General features: G+C 40.2%; 1 protein-coding gene across 7 annotated transcripts in view; it reads right to left on the bottom strand.

Annotated features, from left to right (window-relative positions):
* LOC140185800 (uncharacterized) overlaps positions 1-20,724 on the bottom strand; it is a 278,871-nt gene that overhangs the window by 59,840 nt on the left and 198,307 nt on the right. For all 7 annotated transcript variants that reach the window (XM_072239496.1, XM_072239493.1, XM_072239495.1 and 4 more), the window contains one exon: positions 4,654-4,778. In XM_072239496.1, coding sequence (XP_072095597.1) covers positions 4,654-4,778 — 125 coding nt within the window. The remainder of the gene's footprint in view (positions 1-4,653; positions 4,779-20,724) is intronic.

The following is a 20,724-nucleotide window of genomic DNA, read 5'->3' on the forward strand; positions in this document are numbered from 1 at the left end:
TATAACCTTTAGACTTTAAAAATCTTAGCTTCTCTGCTGAACAAATGGGCTCTCTTATACTATATTTCTCAACCTAGAGTCCACCACCACTGAAATTTCTCCCTATCTCTTCTTTCTCTTCCTCTTATTATCTCAAAAACTTCAACTGGGTTATTTTTGGGAATATAACCCAAGTTTCTTCAATTGATCTTTAAATCCCCTTTCACTGCTTTGATTTGTCAACTATTAAAACTACACAGAAAATCCAAAATTAATTTAAATAATAAAATCATTCATATGCATGTTTTTCAAATAAAACAGTCTGGGTTTTTAGAATTAGGTGACTTTCCCATCATTGTATTCAACAATAAAAATGAACATTAAAATGAAAATTGCCTGTGGAATTCCTAACTGGATTCAATTTTTAAGGAGCCACAGAGAGTTGCACATCGTGATCTATATGTAAACCCCTGCTGGCATCAAATTTGCTTAATGACAACAAAACAACCAGCATGAAGTGATGTTTTTCTCTGTCACAACACACATTTATTCTCTCTGCAAAAATACCAGATGAATAGCATTGGTTATTACTTGAATGAAATGCTCTCTCATGAGGATATTCTGTCTCATGGATATATGAACAGTTAACTACCAACAATGGCCAGTGCTATTTTGAGTCCAATTGTTGCTTATGGTCAGTTCAGGTAATATTGAGTATTTTTAAGCACTTAAATAAAGGTTTGAGGACATTTATTATTGCATTGTAGATAGCTATTGAAAGGATCCAAATGACAAGCATGTACTTAGGTTTGCTTAAAGCACTAAATAGCAAATACTCTACAGAACTCTTACGATAGCTGTTACTGCTTCCACTTTGTTGTGTATTTAATATTTCAATAATATTTGAGTGATCTTGTATGTATATATATTGTTTGATTAAACATTCCTGTTCATTTAAATAATTATGGGTTATATGTAAAAATACATTAATTACATACATCATCATGCTACCACGTGATATGTGCATGCCCAACTTAAAGTAATCTGGAACTACACCCGTATTTTTGGACTCTTGTGTTTTCTTTGAATTAATTTAACATTTTGAAGTTACAAAACTTAACACACCTCATAGAACCAAATATTTATATTGATCATTAAAAAGATGCAAAGTAGTACAAAATTTCTGCAGGGCAGTATGCCTTCATTGCAAAATAAAAAACGCAGCAAATGCACTGTCATAAAGTCATTGCATCAAGCAGTACAGAAACAGGCACACCACGTCCATGTAACCAATCAAGTGCCCATCAATAATAACGTATTTACCAGCACTTCATCCATAGCCTTCCATGTCTTGGCAAATCAAATGTTCATCCAGATGGTGGTGGAGTGAAGATGCATCTCTACCAAAGGAGGTGTAAGGGTGTAAGGTGAAGCTTCCTCCCGCTAGCCGCGAGTCACCCTTGGGCAGGGTGTAGCACCTGCTGCTCAGCTGCCAGATCAGGGTCACATGAAGCCATGGGAGCAGGTGGTGGATAGTTGTATGAGCAGCTGGTGTATATCACAAGTCCTGATTATGCAATCACTGACACCAGGCAGACAATCTCTAAAGAGTATTGATAATGGCTGGGGTCAATTATCTTGTAAAAGCACTATCCAGAAGAAGGCAATGGCAAACCACTTCTGGAGAAAAATTTGCCAAGGGCAATCGTGATCACCTTGACAACACGTCATACGACAGGGCACATAATGATGATGATGCTGTGAAAGCCCTTCCCTCCACCACCTTCCCGGGCAGTGCACTCCAGATTGCAATCACCTTTTTCTCTTTTTCCTCAGATCTCCTCTAACCCCATTACTCCTAGCTTAAACCTAAACCTGGTTTTAGACATCTCCATTCAGGAGAAATGTTTCACACTATCCATTTTATCAATGGCATTCATAATTCTGCAGGCCTCTGTCAGGTTCCCCTTTTAGCCTCCTCTCCCCGAGGAGAACAAATTCCGCCCATCCAGTCTCTCCTCAGAATCATCTGGCAGCTCACCCATCACCAGCAAAGATTTAAAAATCTGACAGGACCTCAACAATATTTTCCCCTGCCTGTCATTTTAGCGTGTGACACATCCTGGGGAGCTACTCAGCAGTGTGCCTACTGAAACATTCAATACATTTTTTTCTTTTTAATGATAACACCCTCTAGCACATCCGTGACCTCCTCCCTGAGTCTGAAACTGTAACGTCGAGGGGTTTTAGAGCAAATTATTGCAGGAAAAGAACCTGCTTAAGCAACAATGCCTGGAGGAGCCATGTATCTGTTTTCTGTCTGTATTGTATTTTGTGTTGCACGTTTATTATGGGTTTTGGTAATTTGTCACATGGGTTGGGGTGTGGTAGAAACAAGTGAGCGTAGTTATGTATTCACACTTTGTTTTAGTTAGTTTAGGTTAGGTGAGAAGGAGTGAGCCGGGGGGGGGGCGTGGAGGGGGATGATTTTTTTTTTGTTGACCACTTAATTACACTAATTTGAATGCTAATTACTCTTACTTTGCTATATCACTAATTTGGTTTCATTAGTTTATTATTGGTATAAGATCGTTCGTCTTTGCCGGTTTTGTAATAAGGAGCTGAACTGCTTTTGTCGACTTGGAACTCAGTTATTTGGAAGCGTGTCACACAATGTGACGCGCTTCCAAATGTAGATGAACTGAACACACTGATGAGGGAGAGGGAGAAGTGGAGAGTCCGTCATCGTGCCCGACGCCGGCCCCCAGGCTTGAGTCGACGTGGTAGTAGTAGTAGCAGCACACAATGTCAATACTCAATCTCTCAGCAGTATTGGTTTGTTTTAGTAACCACTACAATGCCCGATACAAAATCATCACTGATAAGTGATCACAGCGACTTGGGCTCAATGTCAAAGTCACTCCAATGTTTATAAACATGCAACCACCATGTTAGTAACTAATTGAGATGAAATCCCTTTCTCTTACTGGTATCAATTTTAATTTGATTGTCTTGGTACAATAAAGGGATAAACAACCTCAAAATGGGATGGCTAACTTCACTGTTTTGGTAAGACTGAAGTTGCAGTTGAGTCCACACCAAACGGCACCCAGTACCAGACGTCCATAATATTCACCTCTTTAATGCAGTAGTTTGAGATGATGTAAATGACAACACAACACCACTAACATTGGACCTGGTCAAATTGTGCTTTATCCTTTGTTAGCAATGGAGCTGAGAACACCCAATACAGATAAATTTGGAACTGGGGTTTCTAGAGAAAATAGAATGGTTCTCTAGGACTTCCAAATATAACCTGGACCACTCCTTGCCCAGGAAATAGCACTCCCCCACCCACCTTCCCATCCTCAAATTTACCATGCTGAACGATGGCACGGCCAATACGGGCAGGGATTTCCAAAAGCAACTTGAAATGTCTGTTACAATCCATATTCTGAAATATGTCACCCAGAATTAAAAATATCAAACCCATTGTTTGAATGTCAATTACTTTTGGGTCTGACTAGTTTTGTGCTCTTAAAAATCCAAGTGATTCTTACACGGATTTTACCACTGGATGACTTTCATTAGAAAACAAAAGGAGTAATTAGAAAGATTTTCAAGGCAGTTAACAATGTCATCTCTGTATTTTGCAGGTTAACAACTCATCAACTCAATTTCTCTATTTTGTTGTGCTCTTAAAGGGCACTGAAAATTTATTTTAAGTTAAAAACAGGTGGGTCAATGCTTGGCCACTACCACATGTTCACAAGTGTACTGCATACAGGAATACCTGACTGAACATTCACACGAAGGAAAGGCTGATTATGATTATTTGTTTGTAATTTGCTTGATCTTCTTAGGTCGGCCTGGTAGCCTAGAGGTTAGCACAATGCTCTACAGTACAGGTGACCCAGGTTCAACCCAGCTGCTGCCTGTAAGGAGTTTGTATGGTTTCCTCTGGGTACTCTGGGGTCCTCCTACAGTCCAAAGGTGTACCAGTTGATAGGTTAATTGGTCATTGTAATTTGTCCTGTGATTAGGCTTAGATACATCAGGGGATTGCTGGGCCATGTGGCTCAAAGGGCCAATTCTGTGCTGTATCTCAATAAATACATAAATACTTTTTTTTTTGAAGTGTTGGCACATGGCCAAGTGGTTAAGGCATTCGCCTAATGATCTGAAGGTCGTTAGTTCCAGCCTTGGCTGAGGCAGCATGTGTGTCCTTGAGCAAGGCACTTAACCACACATTGCTCTGCGATGTCACTGGTGCCAAGCTGTATGGGTCCTAATGCCCTTCCCTTGGATAACATCGGTGGCGTGGAGAGGGGAGACTGCTGGTCTTCCATACAACCTTGCCCAGGCCTGCGCCCTGGAAACCTTCCAAGGCACAAATCCATGGTCTCATGAGACTAACAGATGTCTATAATATATATAACTTTTTTTGAAAATAAACAATTTTTCTCTATTTCTGCCTGATTTGTTGAAGGTGGACTTCTCAGAATGGCATGTTAGGATGAATTGTATCAGAAGCAACACTAAACATCAGGAAATGCAAACTGACCCTCTATTTAAAATACATTTACTTTGCCTATACTGTATAATGCTTAAGGAGGTCTATGTTATCAATTAAACCTTCAGATTCCCTTGATAATCATACTTGTCTTTCTTTACCTGAATCTTCTGAGGGGAGCTGCTCTTGGCTTTCCTTCTCAGCAGCAGTAGGAGTGAGCTGGGGAGGGACTTTGACAGGTGTTGTCTCTTCTGGTGTCTCGAAGGCTCCCTCCGAGTCTGAGCTCCTAGAAGAAAATGAACACATCCTGTGAAAAATGTATTCCAAGTTATTGAAATTCTAACCCCATGCCTTTTGTTCTTATATCTCTGCAATAAAACCAAGAGAACATGCCTAGCGCTGGTTATCTGCTGCATAAACTGGAGTCTATAATCTCCTCCACCACACACAGCAGACCATGTCCACCGAGCCCACTGTACCGGAGACAGAATATGCCACGGACTATAAGCCATTTCTTTACTGGTACCGTCCACAAGGTATCTTGTAGTTTAATTCAAGGCAGCAGAGAAATGGATGACTTCCTGTTCACATATGTGAATGAGGTTATTGCTGACTAAGCATCTTTTATGCTCCAAAGAAATGACATTCTTTCATAAGCCCCCTGTATGGCAGAGAGTGACTGCTTTTACACTGGATCCCATCATTTTCCATTCATATTGTGAACCGGCTGCTGGCACTGTGTGAGCCAATGCAGCAGAAGGTTTTCAGTGTCGTATCCGACGGCACCAACCACTTGATTGACTAGATCCTGTTCTATTATATTCACTGAATTTAAATGAGATTGCGAAGCCCAGTCTTGCTTTCACAGCACCAATGCCTGGAGCCTACCATTATCAGGAGGGTATTTTTGTTCGACACATACAATGAGATAGTTGCTGCAGCAGTGTGATGCTTTGATCCTGCTATACTGGCCCCCTATGTTTTTACATGCCAAATTCTGCATCAAGGATAAAGATTTTAGAAATTAACACTTTGTTCTTTTTCAGCAGATTTTTTTTTAATTGATCCAAAATAGCAACAATAACATAGAGCCAACATTTCAGCTGACAATAACTGCAGCAGATGCACAATGATAACAAAAGGTAAGTGTCAAAATTGTGTCATCACAATATTCAAATCGATGAACATCGAGACTTGTGGACTGGGCAGACCGCTTCTCTAAGGTGACCATCAGTTTCAGATAATGTTAGGAGATATCAAGGCTTCACAATAAAACAGGAACAGGAGTAGGCTATTCAGCCCCTCAAATCAAATCATCCACCTTACCCCTTGTCACTAAATGCTAAGAAATATTTTTTAAAATTTGCATATTTTTCTCAATTTAAGATAACATCAGATGGAGGTCAGGTTGGGAATTACCCTCATAAATCTGCAGCCACACCTCTCCGATCCACACAGTCCATCGGCAGCTGCATGGGAAGATCCCAACGACTTGCAGCTTTGCTCTAAGTTGTGCACTGCCCTGTATTGAAAACATACCGCAGCTCCTTCACCATCTCTGGGTCCAGATCCTGAAACGCCTTACCCATCAGCTTTTTGAGAGCAACTTCATCAACTCCAGCAGCTCACCACACGCTCCTGAGGAACACACTGTTGTATCTTCATACTAATCCTCAGCCCTAAACATCAACTGTTTATTTCTCTCCATAGATACTGTCTGACATGCTGATTATCCAGCATTTTGTGTGTTTCCGTTCATATTATGGTTTCTTCATCATCACCCGACTCCCTCTTCCTTTCAATGCCCTTCCAAACAGAGCATTTAGTGCATGACAAGTCCACCAGCACTAAATCCCCTTAAAGTTGCACACAATTTGGACAAAGATCAACTCCTGCAACTTCATGGGTAGAAAAAAATGCTAAAATTCCTGTTTAAAAGCACCATCTAGACCGCAGTGATTCAAAGCAGCTCACCAGATACTTCTCGAGCATAAACAAGGGTGGACTTCGTGTATCAACATTACTTGCTTCCCCTAAACCAAAGGTCCCCAACCTTTATTATGCTATGGGCCAAAACTAATAAGCAAGGGACCTGCAGACCCCCATTTGGGAGCCCCTGAAAACGAACAGAGGAAGCTTCAAACATGTGCAGATGGATAGGTAAAGACTGTGTTAGTAAGTGTACCAATTCTGCACAATGAAACACTATTACTGGGTTCTGTATTCATGAAAGAAGCCATGATCAGTTCAAATCATGTTCAAGGTAAATCATTTTATAGATCCCCATCTTTTGCTGATTGGGTGGAGGAGAAATCACTATAAAGGAATAGAATATTACATGCAAGAATGAACCCGTTCAATCAAGAGGAATGAAGGAACATAGAAACCAATAAAGGAATAAAGAAAACAACAGACAACAATATCTGCTGCAACCAAATACAGTATTATTGACCAGCCAGCACTGTAAAGCCAATTTACAATATGCTCGACTTCCTCTCTTTAAAAAGAGCTTTAAATTGACATGTGGACAAAGAGGATCACTCTTAGATTAAAAGCACTTCTAACAGTGATCAGTATTGTTTTAAAAGGAAAGAGGACTGGATCCTTGATCTCTGCCAATTCTTTCATTTTCAAACCCCAGTAACTGCAGCTTCAGCTGATCTGCACCACCAACCTCAAGGCTGATCCGTTTCCTAGGCAGCAAATGACCCAGGGGCAAATACTATACACTTCCTATCACCTCTCGCCAGTGTATTCAGTCACAATTCAAAGAAGCATTAGGCTGGCCAGGGTATACTGTGACAACATGGAAATTTATTAATTTTTATTGTAGAATAGACAAGATTTCATTACCACTAAAAAGTCTATTCATTTATTAATTTCCTCTTTGGTTATGAACTTTTGAATAAAATTAAAATGGTAATGATAGATTTCTAAACTCAATGTACTAGCAGTACTGAATCAACCTGAATTTATTTGCATATTGGTTTATAATTATAATAATCTGCCTGTTCTATAGAATGTCAGTTCTCACCTGACCTTTAACTGCTGTGATAATATCTCCTACTAAAACGTCAATTCCTAAGTGGTACCCTACATTTTTGTTTTAAAAACTACATAGTAAAAGTAATTTGGCAACCTGATGTGGGGATTGTAAATAAAAAACATTAAAATGTATAGGTTTGCAGATTCTAGGTATTGTTTGAGCATGAAAGCATATACCAAGTCCCTCCCTCTTGCTGGCATCATCATTATTGAGGGAAAAAATCGCACATCCTTAAGCTGTGATGTAAGGGTTCTGCTACTTCCATTATCTGCGAAGGCTGTGTGATTGGGTTCAAGTGAAGGAGACAAAGGAATAAAGCCAGCAGACATTACCTAGAGTTTTATGAAATGGAATGAAAAACACAGATATCCTTCTGAAACGTATGTACTCGATCCTATTTCAGGGTAATAATTCACGCTTCATCAAAAATGGTTTCAAATGCTCAATTTATAGTCCTCTTTCTGCTTTAGTGATGATACTGTTACAGCATTTTATTAGGAGGAGCAACCTCATGTATACTCAATCCGAGTATGTCTATCAAGAAGCCAGTAACAGAAAACATTTCCTTCCACTGAAGTCGCCATAGTACCTTAAAATAATGTTAGCAGCACATTTACTAAGGCCACATAATATTGTTGGGACCAATTGTTATTTTTACTGCAGCTGAAGGTGAAATCTAGTTTAACCCAAAGCAATTTCTAACTGATGGAGCTGCTTACGAGGTAACCTCTCGGTTCCCTGCTTCCTAATACATAATGGTAGGTCTTTTGCATCGTTGCCTCATTCATCATTCTGAAGCTTCCGGAATGACAGATACGCAATGATGTGTGCAACATTAAGATTGCATTGAACAACAGGCTTCCGAGGCTGAGCTGCTCAAACTCAATCGAACTGTTATCATTTAGAACAAATCAAGAAAATACATTTCAATCTTTTAAACAGAGCTCAGATCTCCAAAATCTTCATCCATTCTGCTTCAGTCCTTATTCTTTATTAAATCGTCAATTTTAGTGAATCAATCATAAAAAAAAACAAAATACTGATCATCATTATCATTATGTGCTGTATTGTATTACATGGCCAGTCATGGTCTCAATGACCATGATTGTTCTTGGCAAATTTTTCTACAGAAGTGGTTTGCCATTGCCTTCTCCTGTGCAGGGTCTTTACAAGATGGGTGACCCCAGCCATTATCAATACTCTTCAGAGATTGTCTGCTTGGCATCAGTGGTTACATAACCTAGGACTTATGATATGCACCAGCAGCTCATACAACCATCCACCACCTGCTCCCATGGCTTCACGTGACCCTGATCAGAGGGCTAAGCAGGTGCTACACCTTGCCCAAGGGTGACCCGCAGGCTAGCGGAGAGAAGGAGCACCTTACACCTCCTTTGGTAGCCACCGATCTCCACCCTACCACCCAAAATACTGATGTGCATCTTTATTGATAGATATTTGTAAATGTCTATAAAAGGTCAGTTGGTTGCATAAATGCAGCACAAAAGTATGATTTACTTACAAAATCTAACCTGAGCATTTATCCACAAGAAGAATGTCCCTGATATTGTCAGTGTGTTTACAGTTTCACATTGAGATTGCCAGTTTCTGGAGACCAGATTAGTGATCTAGTCTTGGCTTCAAGTCATTTGAGCAGCTGAATGGCAGGAAAGATTGGTTAAGATGGGAATTAAGGCAGTGGAAAATGATTATGAGTTCTTAGAAAGGATGTGCTGATATTAGAAACGACATGCTGAAACTGGGGTGACAACATTGACACCTATCGAATGGTCAAAGGCCTTGATAGAGTGGAGTGGATGTGGAGAAGATGTTTCTTCTGGAGGGAGAGTCTAAGACCCAAGGACACAGCCTCAGAATAGAGGGGTGTCCTGTTAGAATAGAGATGAGGAGGACTTTCTTTAGCCAGAGTGTAGTGAATCTGTAGAATTAGTTGCACAAGCAGCTGTTGCAGGCCAAGTTTTTATATATATTTAAGAAAGAGGTTGATAGATTCTTGATTGGTCAAGATATGAAGGAATATGGGGACGGGGGGGAAGACAGGAGATTGGGGCTGACAGGAAAATTGGATCAGCCATGAGAAATGGCAGAACAGACTCGATGGGCCAAATGGCCTAACTCTGTTCCTATATCTGATGCTCTATGAATCAGTACCACTCCATTGTTAGGCAATCTGCATTTGCTTTTAAATTTGGTACTTCTTTAATGGGGTTCAAATTAAATCAGAGTGGGTTCCTGTATTTTGTAAGACATAGCAGCAAATTGGATATGATGAGTGCATAAATTAAGACATCTAGAGACTGTTCATTTCATGCATGATGAAATTCAGGCCGGGGTAGACGGGGACAAATAGCATTGTGCCTAGTCCTCACCTTCCCAGTGGGCAGAAAGAAAAGGAAAAATATGCAGTTCCCCTTTACATCACTGCAGGGGTTGGGTATATCAATCCCTCAGGCATGCGTGCTCCCTGACTACCTCTAATTTACAGCGCTGAAAGAACACAAAACACATGGGTAATTTACTTGTATCGCTATTTATTTGTGTTTCTCCTTCCTCTGACTGACTTGTGCATGGCACAAAGAGTTGGAAATAGAAAGTAAAAAGATAATAAGTCTGAATTTGATCCAACAAAGCAAAAATGTAAAAAAAACTTATTTTTCAAAAGAATAGATATGTTTAAATTTCCCCTGCCTCAGAAATAATCGATAAATTGATCTGGAAACAAAAGACTTTTTGTAGCATAAATAGGTCAGTCCCTATCTGGATAGGACAACACATTTCACTGACATCTAGGGAAAGAACATGTTAATTCCGTTCAGTTTCCCATGAGCCTTGCTTTATGCAGCTATCCCCTTTCCCTAAATACAATGGGCTTGAAATTCAGACCCTCAGGGGTGCCATGCCTCTTGTCTAAATCTCCACATTAAGCATAATGAGCACACATACATAATTTTTCACATGCGACTGTTGACATCATTAATCACAGGCTCAAGTCCCAGTCCAAAGTATGTACTGTCCTCAGCTCCTGACTTAACCTAGAAATTCAGGAGAATTGTTTCTAAAATATTAGTAGGCTCATTAATTTTAATGCCTGGAGTGAAATAATTGGTGTCTCTGTACAGCAACTTCCTTTTTACAGTCCGGGTATCCCACCAATGAAAACTGCAATAAGAATATAACATTTTTCATTTATTATGTTTATCATGGTCCTATTTAATTCACATGGAAAGCAGCATGCAAAGAAACACATCATTTTCCCGTGACTTCTGTGATGGGGATATTCAATATTACAAAATCTCAGCAAACATACTTCGATTCTTTTCCATTTGACCTTTCCCACTCTTTTCCTCATTATTTTTTAAGTACGTTTGTACCTCTATCTCGTAAGATAAAGGCAAGATTGTCAGGAATTGCATGGGTTAGCAAGTCAAATTTTGAATGGAATTTGGCAAATCACAAAGTGCATGATAGAATCTACTAAAAATGCCTTTGACAATATTTCGGCAGTGGCTCATCAGGATTGAGAAACTTCGTAAAGATCAGCAAACTCTCTGACTCATTTCCAGGTCTGTATTCATACAATGATCATCTCACTGCAGCGTTACAGCAAGAAAACTTGCCAAAGGTCACTGTTTCTAATCATTACCTATTGACATCTGATGAAGACAAGTGTAGAAATTAACAGTTGAGGAATTGGGTTGCATTAACTTCAAAGTTCAAAGTACATTTATTATCAAAATATGTATATGTTACCATACCTTGAGATTCATTTTTGTGAGAGACATTTACAAGAGAATAAAGAAATCGAATGCAACACACACAAAATGCTGGAGGAACTCAGAGGGTCAGGCAGCATCTACGGAAATGAATAGATACTCAATGTTTTGGGCTGAGACTCTTCTTCAGGACTGAGAAGGAAGAGGGAAGATGCCAAAATAAAAAGGCAGGGTGAGAGGAAGAAGGCTAGCTAGAAGGTCATAGCTGAAGCCAGGTAGGTGGGTAAGGTCAAGGGCTGGAGAAGAAGCTATCTGATAGGAGAGGAGAGTTGACCATAGGAGAAAGGGAAGGAAGAGTGGACCCAGGGCGAAATGAGAGACAGGTAAGAAGAGGTAAGAGGCCAGGGTGGGAAATAGAGAAGAAGAAGTACAAGAGTTCTATGAAAATCTATGCATCGATGGACAGAGAGTATATCAGTAGACAAACATCAATGTGCAAAAGAATACAAACTGTGCAAATGAAGATAAAACTGAGAACATGACCTATAAAGAGCTATAAAACTTGCAATACCTTCTATCACCAAACAAATTAAATTGTCCTTAAGATAGCAATCATAAATTTTCCATGCCTCATCTTTACATCCATCGGGGAATTGTCAAGAGTTAGGATGCTTCATGTAGAACATAAATAACTACATAATTTCTTCAAAGGAGACAAGAAAAGGAAGCACAAATTCAGTATTTGAGAAGGTGGAGACTGTTGTTGATAACTATATGCTATTTGGTTATGTGTCTGGCCAAATTACAGTAATCACTGGTAAACATCTCAGACTATGTTGTCCACATCATCATGTTGTAGACAATACATGGCATTTGGAAGTTTAGAAGTGTGGAAAAAAAGAGGATCTGCTTAAAAAAAAGGCCTTTCTAAGACAACGATAGTTATTGTCTTAGAACAAATGAAGTACACAATGAACCCATTCACTTTCGGTTAAATGAGACATTCATCTATTGCAAGAACTGCTCCATATGGTAAAGACATTGTAGGCTCACAATACATCTTTAGCCTGGTGGTTTATTGGTCCTCCTGTTTTCAGCTTAACTAGAACAATGTGCTAAAATGTTACACTATCAACAGTAATTCTTTCACTATACTAGTATTTGAACTTTGACTCACAAAAGTAGTGTCAGCCTTTAATAATCACTCCTATAACAATTTCCTGTTTATATTGCAAAGGAATGGTTGAATAACCAAGCAAGAATATCGACCCGATATATTCCTTTTGTAATTTTATATGCCTCTAGTCCTCAGCCTCCTTCAGCCCGGGAAAAAACAATAGACATTTCAATCTCTCCTTGTAACTAATGTCCTCCAGTCCAGGAAATATTCTGGTAAATTCTCTCTACACTCAGGTCAGTACAACCACATCCATCCTCTAGTAAAGTTACCAAAATCACACTCAATTACTCTGTGCAGTTTAACCAGTGTTTTGTAAAGTCTCAATATCCCAACTATACAAAATTTGCATTTCAGCTTGAGGAGTCTTCATTGAGGTCTTCGATCTTAGATTTTAACTGTATTTCTCTTTTCACAGATGCTGCCTGATCTGTTGAATTTCTCCAGCATTTTCTAATTTTATTGATGGTTTTGAACATCTGCAGTTATTTTATATATTTTCATAAACAGTCATCACTTAATTGGAGTTTAAAATTTATGCTCTTTTTCTAAATACCTGCACCAGCTATTTGTACTGCATAACAGATGGTGCAATCCTGGTCATATTACGATCAAGGAACGTGTTTGTAGCCCGGATATTGAACTTTTTGCTGTTGGACTCCGACCATATTATTTGCCGAGGGAAATCTCACATGCAATTGTGGTTGTTGTGTACATCCCTCCCTCTGCCAACCCGACGTCGGCATGTAACATCATTTACACCGTTGGGCACAGGAGTACATTCAGCCAGAGACTCATACCACCGGGATGCAGCACTGAGCATCATGGGAAGTCATTCCTGCCTGTGGCCATCAAACCTTGCAGCTCCTCCCTTGGAGGGTCGGACACCCTGAGCCAATGGGCTGGTCCTGGACTTATTTCCGTCTGGCATGGTTTACATATTATTATTTGATTGTTTGTGGTTTTGTATTGCTGTGTTTGTACTCTGTTCTTGGTTGGTGCAGCTGTAACGAAACCCAATTTCCCTTGGTATCAATAAAGTATGTCTATCTATCTATCTATCTATCTGTTTTCGCTGGGGAGGCGGGTGGAGCTACGTCTCTACCAAAGGAGGTGAAAGTCATTCCTCCCCTCCACTAGCCTGCAGCTCACCCTTGGGCAGGGTGTAACGCCTGCCTAGCACTTCGATCAGGGTCATGTGAAGCCTTGGGAGTAGGTGGTGGAGGGTTGTATGAGAATAACAAATCCTGGTTATGCAACCACTGTCGCCAGGCACTGAAGAAATTGCATCACATGAACCTGATTGATGGGGGAAGTGGGGTGCAGGGTGCTAAGCAGGTGCTACACCTTGCCCAAAGGTGACCTGTAGGCTAGTGAAGGGAAGGAGAGGCTTACACCTCCTTTGGTAGAGATGTATCTCCAATCTGCCAGCCATCTGAATATGATATTTTCTATTTGCATTGATAGTCTTGCAATGGGATCAGCATATTATAAATGTTTGTCTCCCATTTAGAATCTTCCTGTTTAATGTGTTTTTCACCTCAGCCCTATTTGCAGGTTTCTACCTTCACCGATACAAGGCAAGATCCTCAGAGATTCTGACACCCATGAACTTGAAAATGCTCACTTCTGAACCCTCTATGAGGATTGGTTTGCACAATCAGCTCTTTTGTCTCACTGACATTGAGTACAAGGTTGTTGCCACGACACTACTCAACGAGCTGGTATATCTCACTCCTGTACGCCCTCTCATCTCCTTCTGAGATTCTACCAACAACGGTTGTATCATCAGCAAATTTATAGATGGTATTTGAACTATACCTAGCCAACCAGTCATGTGTATAGAGATTTTTTTTCTTTCTATATCATCATGCAACACATATATAACAAACAATAACTTAGGAAAGTAAGGATTTAATGTACAAATGTAATATACATAGATAAACAAAGTAAAGTGCATAAATTATATATTGTAGAGTACAGAACAAATTATCTGGTGATACTTCGAATGCAATGCGGCAATGTGTTCAGGGTTATACACTTGGCTCTATTTTAGGTTCCTCTCTTCCTTTTGATTTGAAACGCCTTAAACAGGTGCCTAACCCGTTAGTTAAATATACCTTACGTATTTGGTTTCAATTTAGAAAATTTTTTGATCTTAACCAATTTGGGCTAGCGATTCCTATTTTAGGTAACATATTTTTTCCTCCCTCTTTTACGGATCGTGCTCTTCAAATTTGGAAGACTAAGGGTATTTCACGGTTTTTGGATTTATTTTTAGATGGTTCCCTTATGTCTTTTGAACAATTATCTAATAAATTTAATTTATCAAGAATACATTTTTTTAGATATCTACAAGTTAGAGATTTCCTAAGTACTATACTTTCTTCCTTTCCAATGCTCCCTCCTACATACATTTTAGATACTATAATTAACCTTAATCCATGTCAGAAAGGTGCATCGGCTATGATTTATAATATTATTATGAAACTTAGGAAAGCTCCATTTGATAAGATTAGGGTAGATTGGGAACAGGAATTGGGGTTTATCATTCCCGTCGATGACTGGGGGCAGATTTTACAATTAGTCAATACTTCCTCTATCTGTGCTAAACATTCCCTAATTCAATTTAAAGTTGTTCATAGAGCACATATGTCCAAAGATAAATTAGCTCGCTTTTATTCTCATATTGATACTTTTTGTGATAGATGTCCGGGGCAGATAGCCCCTTTAACTCATATGTTTTGGTCTTGCCCTACTCTGGAAACTTTTTGGAGAGACATTTTTAATATTATCTCCAAGGTATTGAATATAGATATCTCTCCTCACCCTATTACTGCTATCTTTGGACTACCTAAAATTTCCAGTAATCTTTCTCCTTCAGCCCGTAGAATGATTGCATTTCTTACTTTAATGGCGAAAAGATGTATCTTACAACATTGGAAAGAGCTTAATGCTCCAACTACCTTTTTTTGGTTTTCTCAGACGATATTATGCTTGAATTTGGAGAAAATTAGAAGCAATCTTTATGACTCCTCATTTAAATTTGAACAGACCTGGAGATCTTTTATTCAATATTTTCATTTAATGTAATATATACCCTTCTTGTTGTTTTTTTACTGTTTTTAATGGAGGTCGGGATTGAGGACGTGATTTTAAGTTTTTTAACTCTGTTTGGTTTCAGGTTAGCCCATTGCTTTGCTTTGCTTTTAGTTAGTTGCACGGTGGGTTTTTTTGGGGGTTTTTTTTTTCCTTTTCTCTATTGATATATATATAAAAATTAGTATACTATTATGTTACCTTGGTACGTTACGTTTAAATTACATTGTTTGTATCATTTTTTTTGTATTAATATCTCCTGTAATTTTATTATATTCTAACAGTGTATTAGTGCCTATATGGCTTACCTTTTTGTATACTTATTCAATAAAAAGATTTAAAAAGAAAGAATGCAATGTAGCAGGGAGCTCAGAAGCCTAATGGCCTGAGGAAAGAAACTGTTTCCCATCCTGACCGTTCTTGTTTTTATACATCGAAGTCTCCTACCTAATGGTAGAATATCAAAGAGGATGCTGGGTGGATGGGTGGGATCCTTGACAATACTAAGGGCCCTGACTACGCAGCACTCATGATAACTGTCATCTCCCTGGAGGTCAAACTTACATTAATGCTCAGATATATTGCCTCAGGATTTTTTCAAACAGCTGCAGTAATTCTTTCCCTTGTACCACGGTTTGCTGCTCACTGCAACATCACAGAGGTCACCAAGGCATTGCATTCATGGAATAATGAATTGGGCTACTTCAATGTTAATAAAGAGAAAGCAGCATCACAGCACTAAGCCATTACTAGCCATTAGTTACACTCATGCGCCCCTTGTAATAACTTGCTCACTGTACGGTGGTTATTAATGAACAGAACATTTCCCTAACGGTGAAGTCCTGGTTTGCGGGAAGTAGCAATTGTACTTCTGTCCTCTCGGCGACTAAACTGGCAGACATTACCCTGCCAACTCGGCCCAGAAAGGTGAACAAGGGCACTCTCTCCTGCACTCTAATTTTCAACGCTATCACAGGTCAGAGTGTCAGTACAACAAGATTCATGCAAACACTGGCATCATTATGAAAAACAACATTAAACTTTGGAAAATGGAATTGCACTGCCTGGGCCAGCCCAGGCCGATCTTGAAGTATGGAGACTTCACAATTACATGAGGACTACAGTAGTGTGCGCAAAGCTCTTAGGCTCATATATATATCTAGAGTACCCAAGACATTTGCTCAATATTATAATAATTTTATGCATTGCACTGTACTGTTGCCACAAAACAAAACAAATTGTTTTTGTTTACTGCAGGTCACCGCAGTAGTATAGAGCTAAGCACAACACTTTAAAGTAACGGTGACCAGGGTTGATTCCCGCTGCCGCCTGTAAGAAAATTGTTCATTTTCCCCATGACCGCGTGGGTTTCCTCCCAGAATGCAAAGACGTATCATTTGGTAGGTTAATTGGTCATTGTAAATTGTCCGGTGATTAGGCTGGGGTTAAATCGGGGGAATTGCTGGGCGGCGTGGCTCAAAGGGCTGAAAGGGCCAATTCCACGCTGTATCTCAATCAATAAGTAAATTTCATGACATACGTGAGTGACAATAAACCTGACTCTGATATGGAGCTTTGTTGTGGACTGAGAGTGGGAAGGGGTCAGAAAGAGGGGAAGGGGGCAGGAAGCACCGAAGAAACACCAGAAATCAATAAACCAATTGTTTGGAATCAAATGACCTTGCCTGGTCTCTCCGGGCTGGATGTGTCTGTACTACTGCCACCCCTCAGACCCTGGCTCCCCTTCTCTGTCACCTGTCCTACACCCCTCCCGCAGCACTCCACCCTCAATATTACCAACATCCCTTGCTCCTGCCAGATTTACAAACTCACTCTCCACTCCACACTGACAAATTCAGTACTGTATAAAAGTCTTAGGCACACTAGCTATACATACTCCATGTGCCTAAGGCTTACTGTACATTACTTAGAAATCTGAAGGGAGCAACCAGTGCTGGAGAAAGAGCAGCATCTATGAACATGAGAGACGGGCTGAAGAAAACAACAGAAAGAGGAGAACAAACACGAAGAAATCCGCAGATGCTGGAAATTCAAGCAACGCACACAAAATGCTGGTGGAACACAGCAGGCCAGGCAGCATCCAAAGGAAGAAGCACAGTCGATGTTTCAGGCCGAGACCCTGAAATGTCGACTGTGCTTCTTCCCATGGATGCTGCCTGGCCTGCTGTGTTCCACCAGCAGAAAAAGGAGAAGATGAACAAGGAGAGCTGCCAAGGTAAGATTCCAATTGGACACTTCTAGCCTCGACTTCCAGCAGAACAGAATCAGGTATTGATTACAAGGGCAGCAAGGGCTTCTCTGATAGAGATGTACTTTCAATAAAGGGCTCGTAAAATCATTGTCACAAATGCAGAAAAAGTGACACTCTCCACTCTCCAACACTTAAACAACATAATTGAATAGTAATCTGCCAAACAGCCCAAATGGCACATTTTAATTTCTCACATTCTCTTTGGTAGGTCACCTGCATTGATCAGAACACATCAATGGATTAACCTGCTACAGTAATTCACTGTAACCGTTCACAGTGGTGTGCATCTCACCCCGCCATATCTTATCACCATATGAAATCTAAAGGACCCCAATTTACGGACAAATAAAGAAGAAAAAAAAACATTATGTGGCAATGAGGCAGAAAAGAGTTTTAACCCTGATACTGTTCTCTCTTGGCTATATGGTTCTGGTTAGAATTGGTCCTAATCAAGAGACGCAGTGAGCCAGGGTTAATGCAATGGTGATTTAAATAATTGTGAAGGAAATAAGATACTGTGATCCTGGAACAAAAAACAAATCCTTTATTTTGTCATGGAACAGATCTTTTGCTGCCTTGGGAAATCTGCCAGGCAAGTTCAATGGAAATTTGAATGCAACAAAGAAATTCGACAGCTCCAACACGGGCACTTGTCTCCATAGTATCCAAGACACCTTCAAGGAGCAATGGCTCAGAAAGGCAGTGTCCGTCATGAGAGGCCCCAGTCACCCGGGTCGTGCCCTCTCCTCATTGCCACCATCAGGAAGGAGGTACAGAAGCCTGAAGGCACACACTCAAAAGATTCAGGAACAGCTTCATTCCCTTTGCCATCTGATTTCTAAATGGACAGTGAATCCATGAACACTGTCTCACTACTTTATTTCTACTTTCTGCCCTATTTACTTAATCTAGCTACTATATATGTATAATTCCCAGTCTTGTTCCTTTCTATTATCATGCATTGCATTGTACTCCTGCCACCTCATTAAATTTCACAACATGTGCCAGTGATATTAAACCTGATTCTGAATTCCATCCATATACTTAATACCATTCCATTTTGGAGGGTCATATAACCAGGGGGACATTCTTGTCTGTTGCTAGCAATGAAGGGGTGTAAGGTGACCAAATGCTAATTGCACTAACCCCTGTACATCGAGTTTCAATGACTTCAGTGAAACCAAATGTCAGGAGGTAATTGAACTAGCAGCCAAAACTCTCACACTTGCAGCTTTAGTGATCAAAGACACATTTGTCAAGCCTCTCCAGAATCATTAAAAGTGGTTTGTTACAATTATATCATTGAAGAAACTTGAATAATTTAATGAAAGTGATATTCATTCTACTCGGGTAGTTAGAAACCACGTATCTGTTTAGAATTGGTGGTATTTGGAAATACAGACTGTGCAAATGTCTGAGGCACAAATATATAGTTAGGGTGCCTAAGACTTTTACATAGTGCTGTATTTGTCAACGTGGAGTGGAGAGCGGGTTTGTAAATCTGGCCGGAGCAAAGGAAGATGAGAATGGAAAGGGTGGAGCTCCGTGGGAGGGGTGTGGGATATGTGACAAAGAAGGAGTGCTAGGGTGGGGGGACAATGTCTCTCTGGTGCATCCTGCTCCCTCTCCTCTGCCTTCCCCCTTTCCCAATCATGATTCTCCTCTCCCTGACCCTTTCCCACTCTCAGTCCACAATAGAGACCCATATCAGAATTTATCATGTCATATCACATCATATCAGATTTATCATCACTCACATATGATAAGAAATTTGTTTTATTTTGCAGCAGCAGTACAGTGCAATATGTAAAATTGCTACAGTACTGTGCAAAAGTCGTAGGCACCCCAGTTACATATATGTGCCTAAGACTTTGCACAGGACTGTATATGTGAATTATTTTGCATGCCTTCGAGTACATCTGTCATTCGAAGAGGATATGGATCAATTTGCAAGGCTAACCTCTCACGGCTACGGGCTGAAGTTCCCACTTGCTTCAAAAAGGCAACAATTATACCAGTGCCTAAGAAGAATAATGTGGGCTGCTTTAATGACTATCGCCCGGTATCACTCGCATCAATAGTGATGAAATGCTTTGAGAGGTTGGTCATGACTAGACTGAACTCCTGCCTCAGCAAGGACCGGGATCCATTCCAATTTCTCTATTGCCACAATAAGTCAATGGCAGATGCAATCTTAATGGCTCTCCACGTGGCCTTAGACCACCTGGACAACACAAACACCTACGTCAGGATGCTGTTCATCGACTATAGCTCAGCATTTAATACCATCATTCCCACAATCCTGATTGAGATGTTGCAGAACCTGGGCCTCTGTACCTCCCTCTGCAATTGGATCCTCCACTGCCTAACCAGAAGACCACAATCTGGGCGGATTGGTGATAACATAACCTCTTCGCTGACGATCAATACTGGCACACCTCAGGGGTGTGTGCTTAGCCCACTGCTCTACTCTCTGCATACACATGACTGTGTGGCTAGGCATAGCTCAAATACCATCTATAAAATTGCTGATGATACAACTATTGTTGGTAGAACCTCAGAGGGTACGAGAGGGTGTAAAGGAGTGAGATATACCAACTAGTGGAGTAGTGCTACAGCAACAACCTGGCACTCAACGTCAGTAAGACGGAAGAACTGATTGTGAACTTCAGGAAGGGTAAGACAAAGGAACACATACTAATCCTCATAGAGGTATCAGAAGTGGAGAGAGTGAGCAGCTTCAAGTTCCTGGGTGTCAAGGTCTCTGAGGATCTAACCTGGTCCCAACATATTGATGCAGTCATAAAGAAGGCAAGACAGCGGCTATACTTTATTCGGAGTTTGAAGAGATTTGGCATGTCAACAAATATGCTCAAATATACATAGTTGTACCATGGAGAGCAT

This window comes from Mobula birostris, chromosome 21, assembly GCF_030028105.1.
Source record: "Mobula birostris isolate sMobBir1 chromosome 21, sMobBir1.hap1, whole genome shotgun sequence".
NCBI lineage: Eukaryota > Metazoa > Chordata > Chondrichthyes > Myliobatiformes > Myliobatidae > Mobula > Mobula birostris.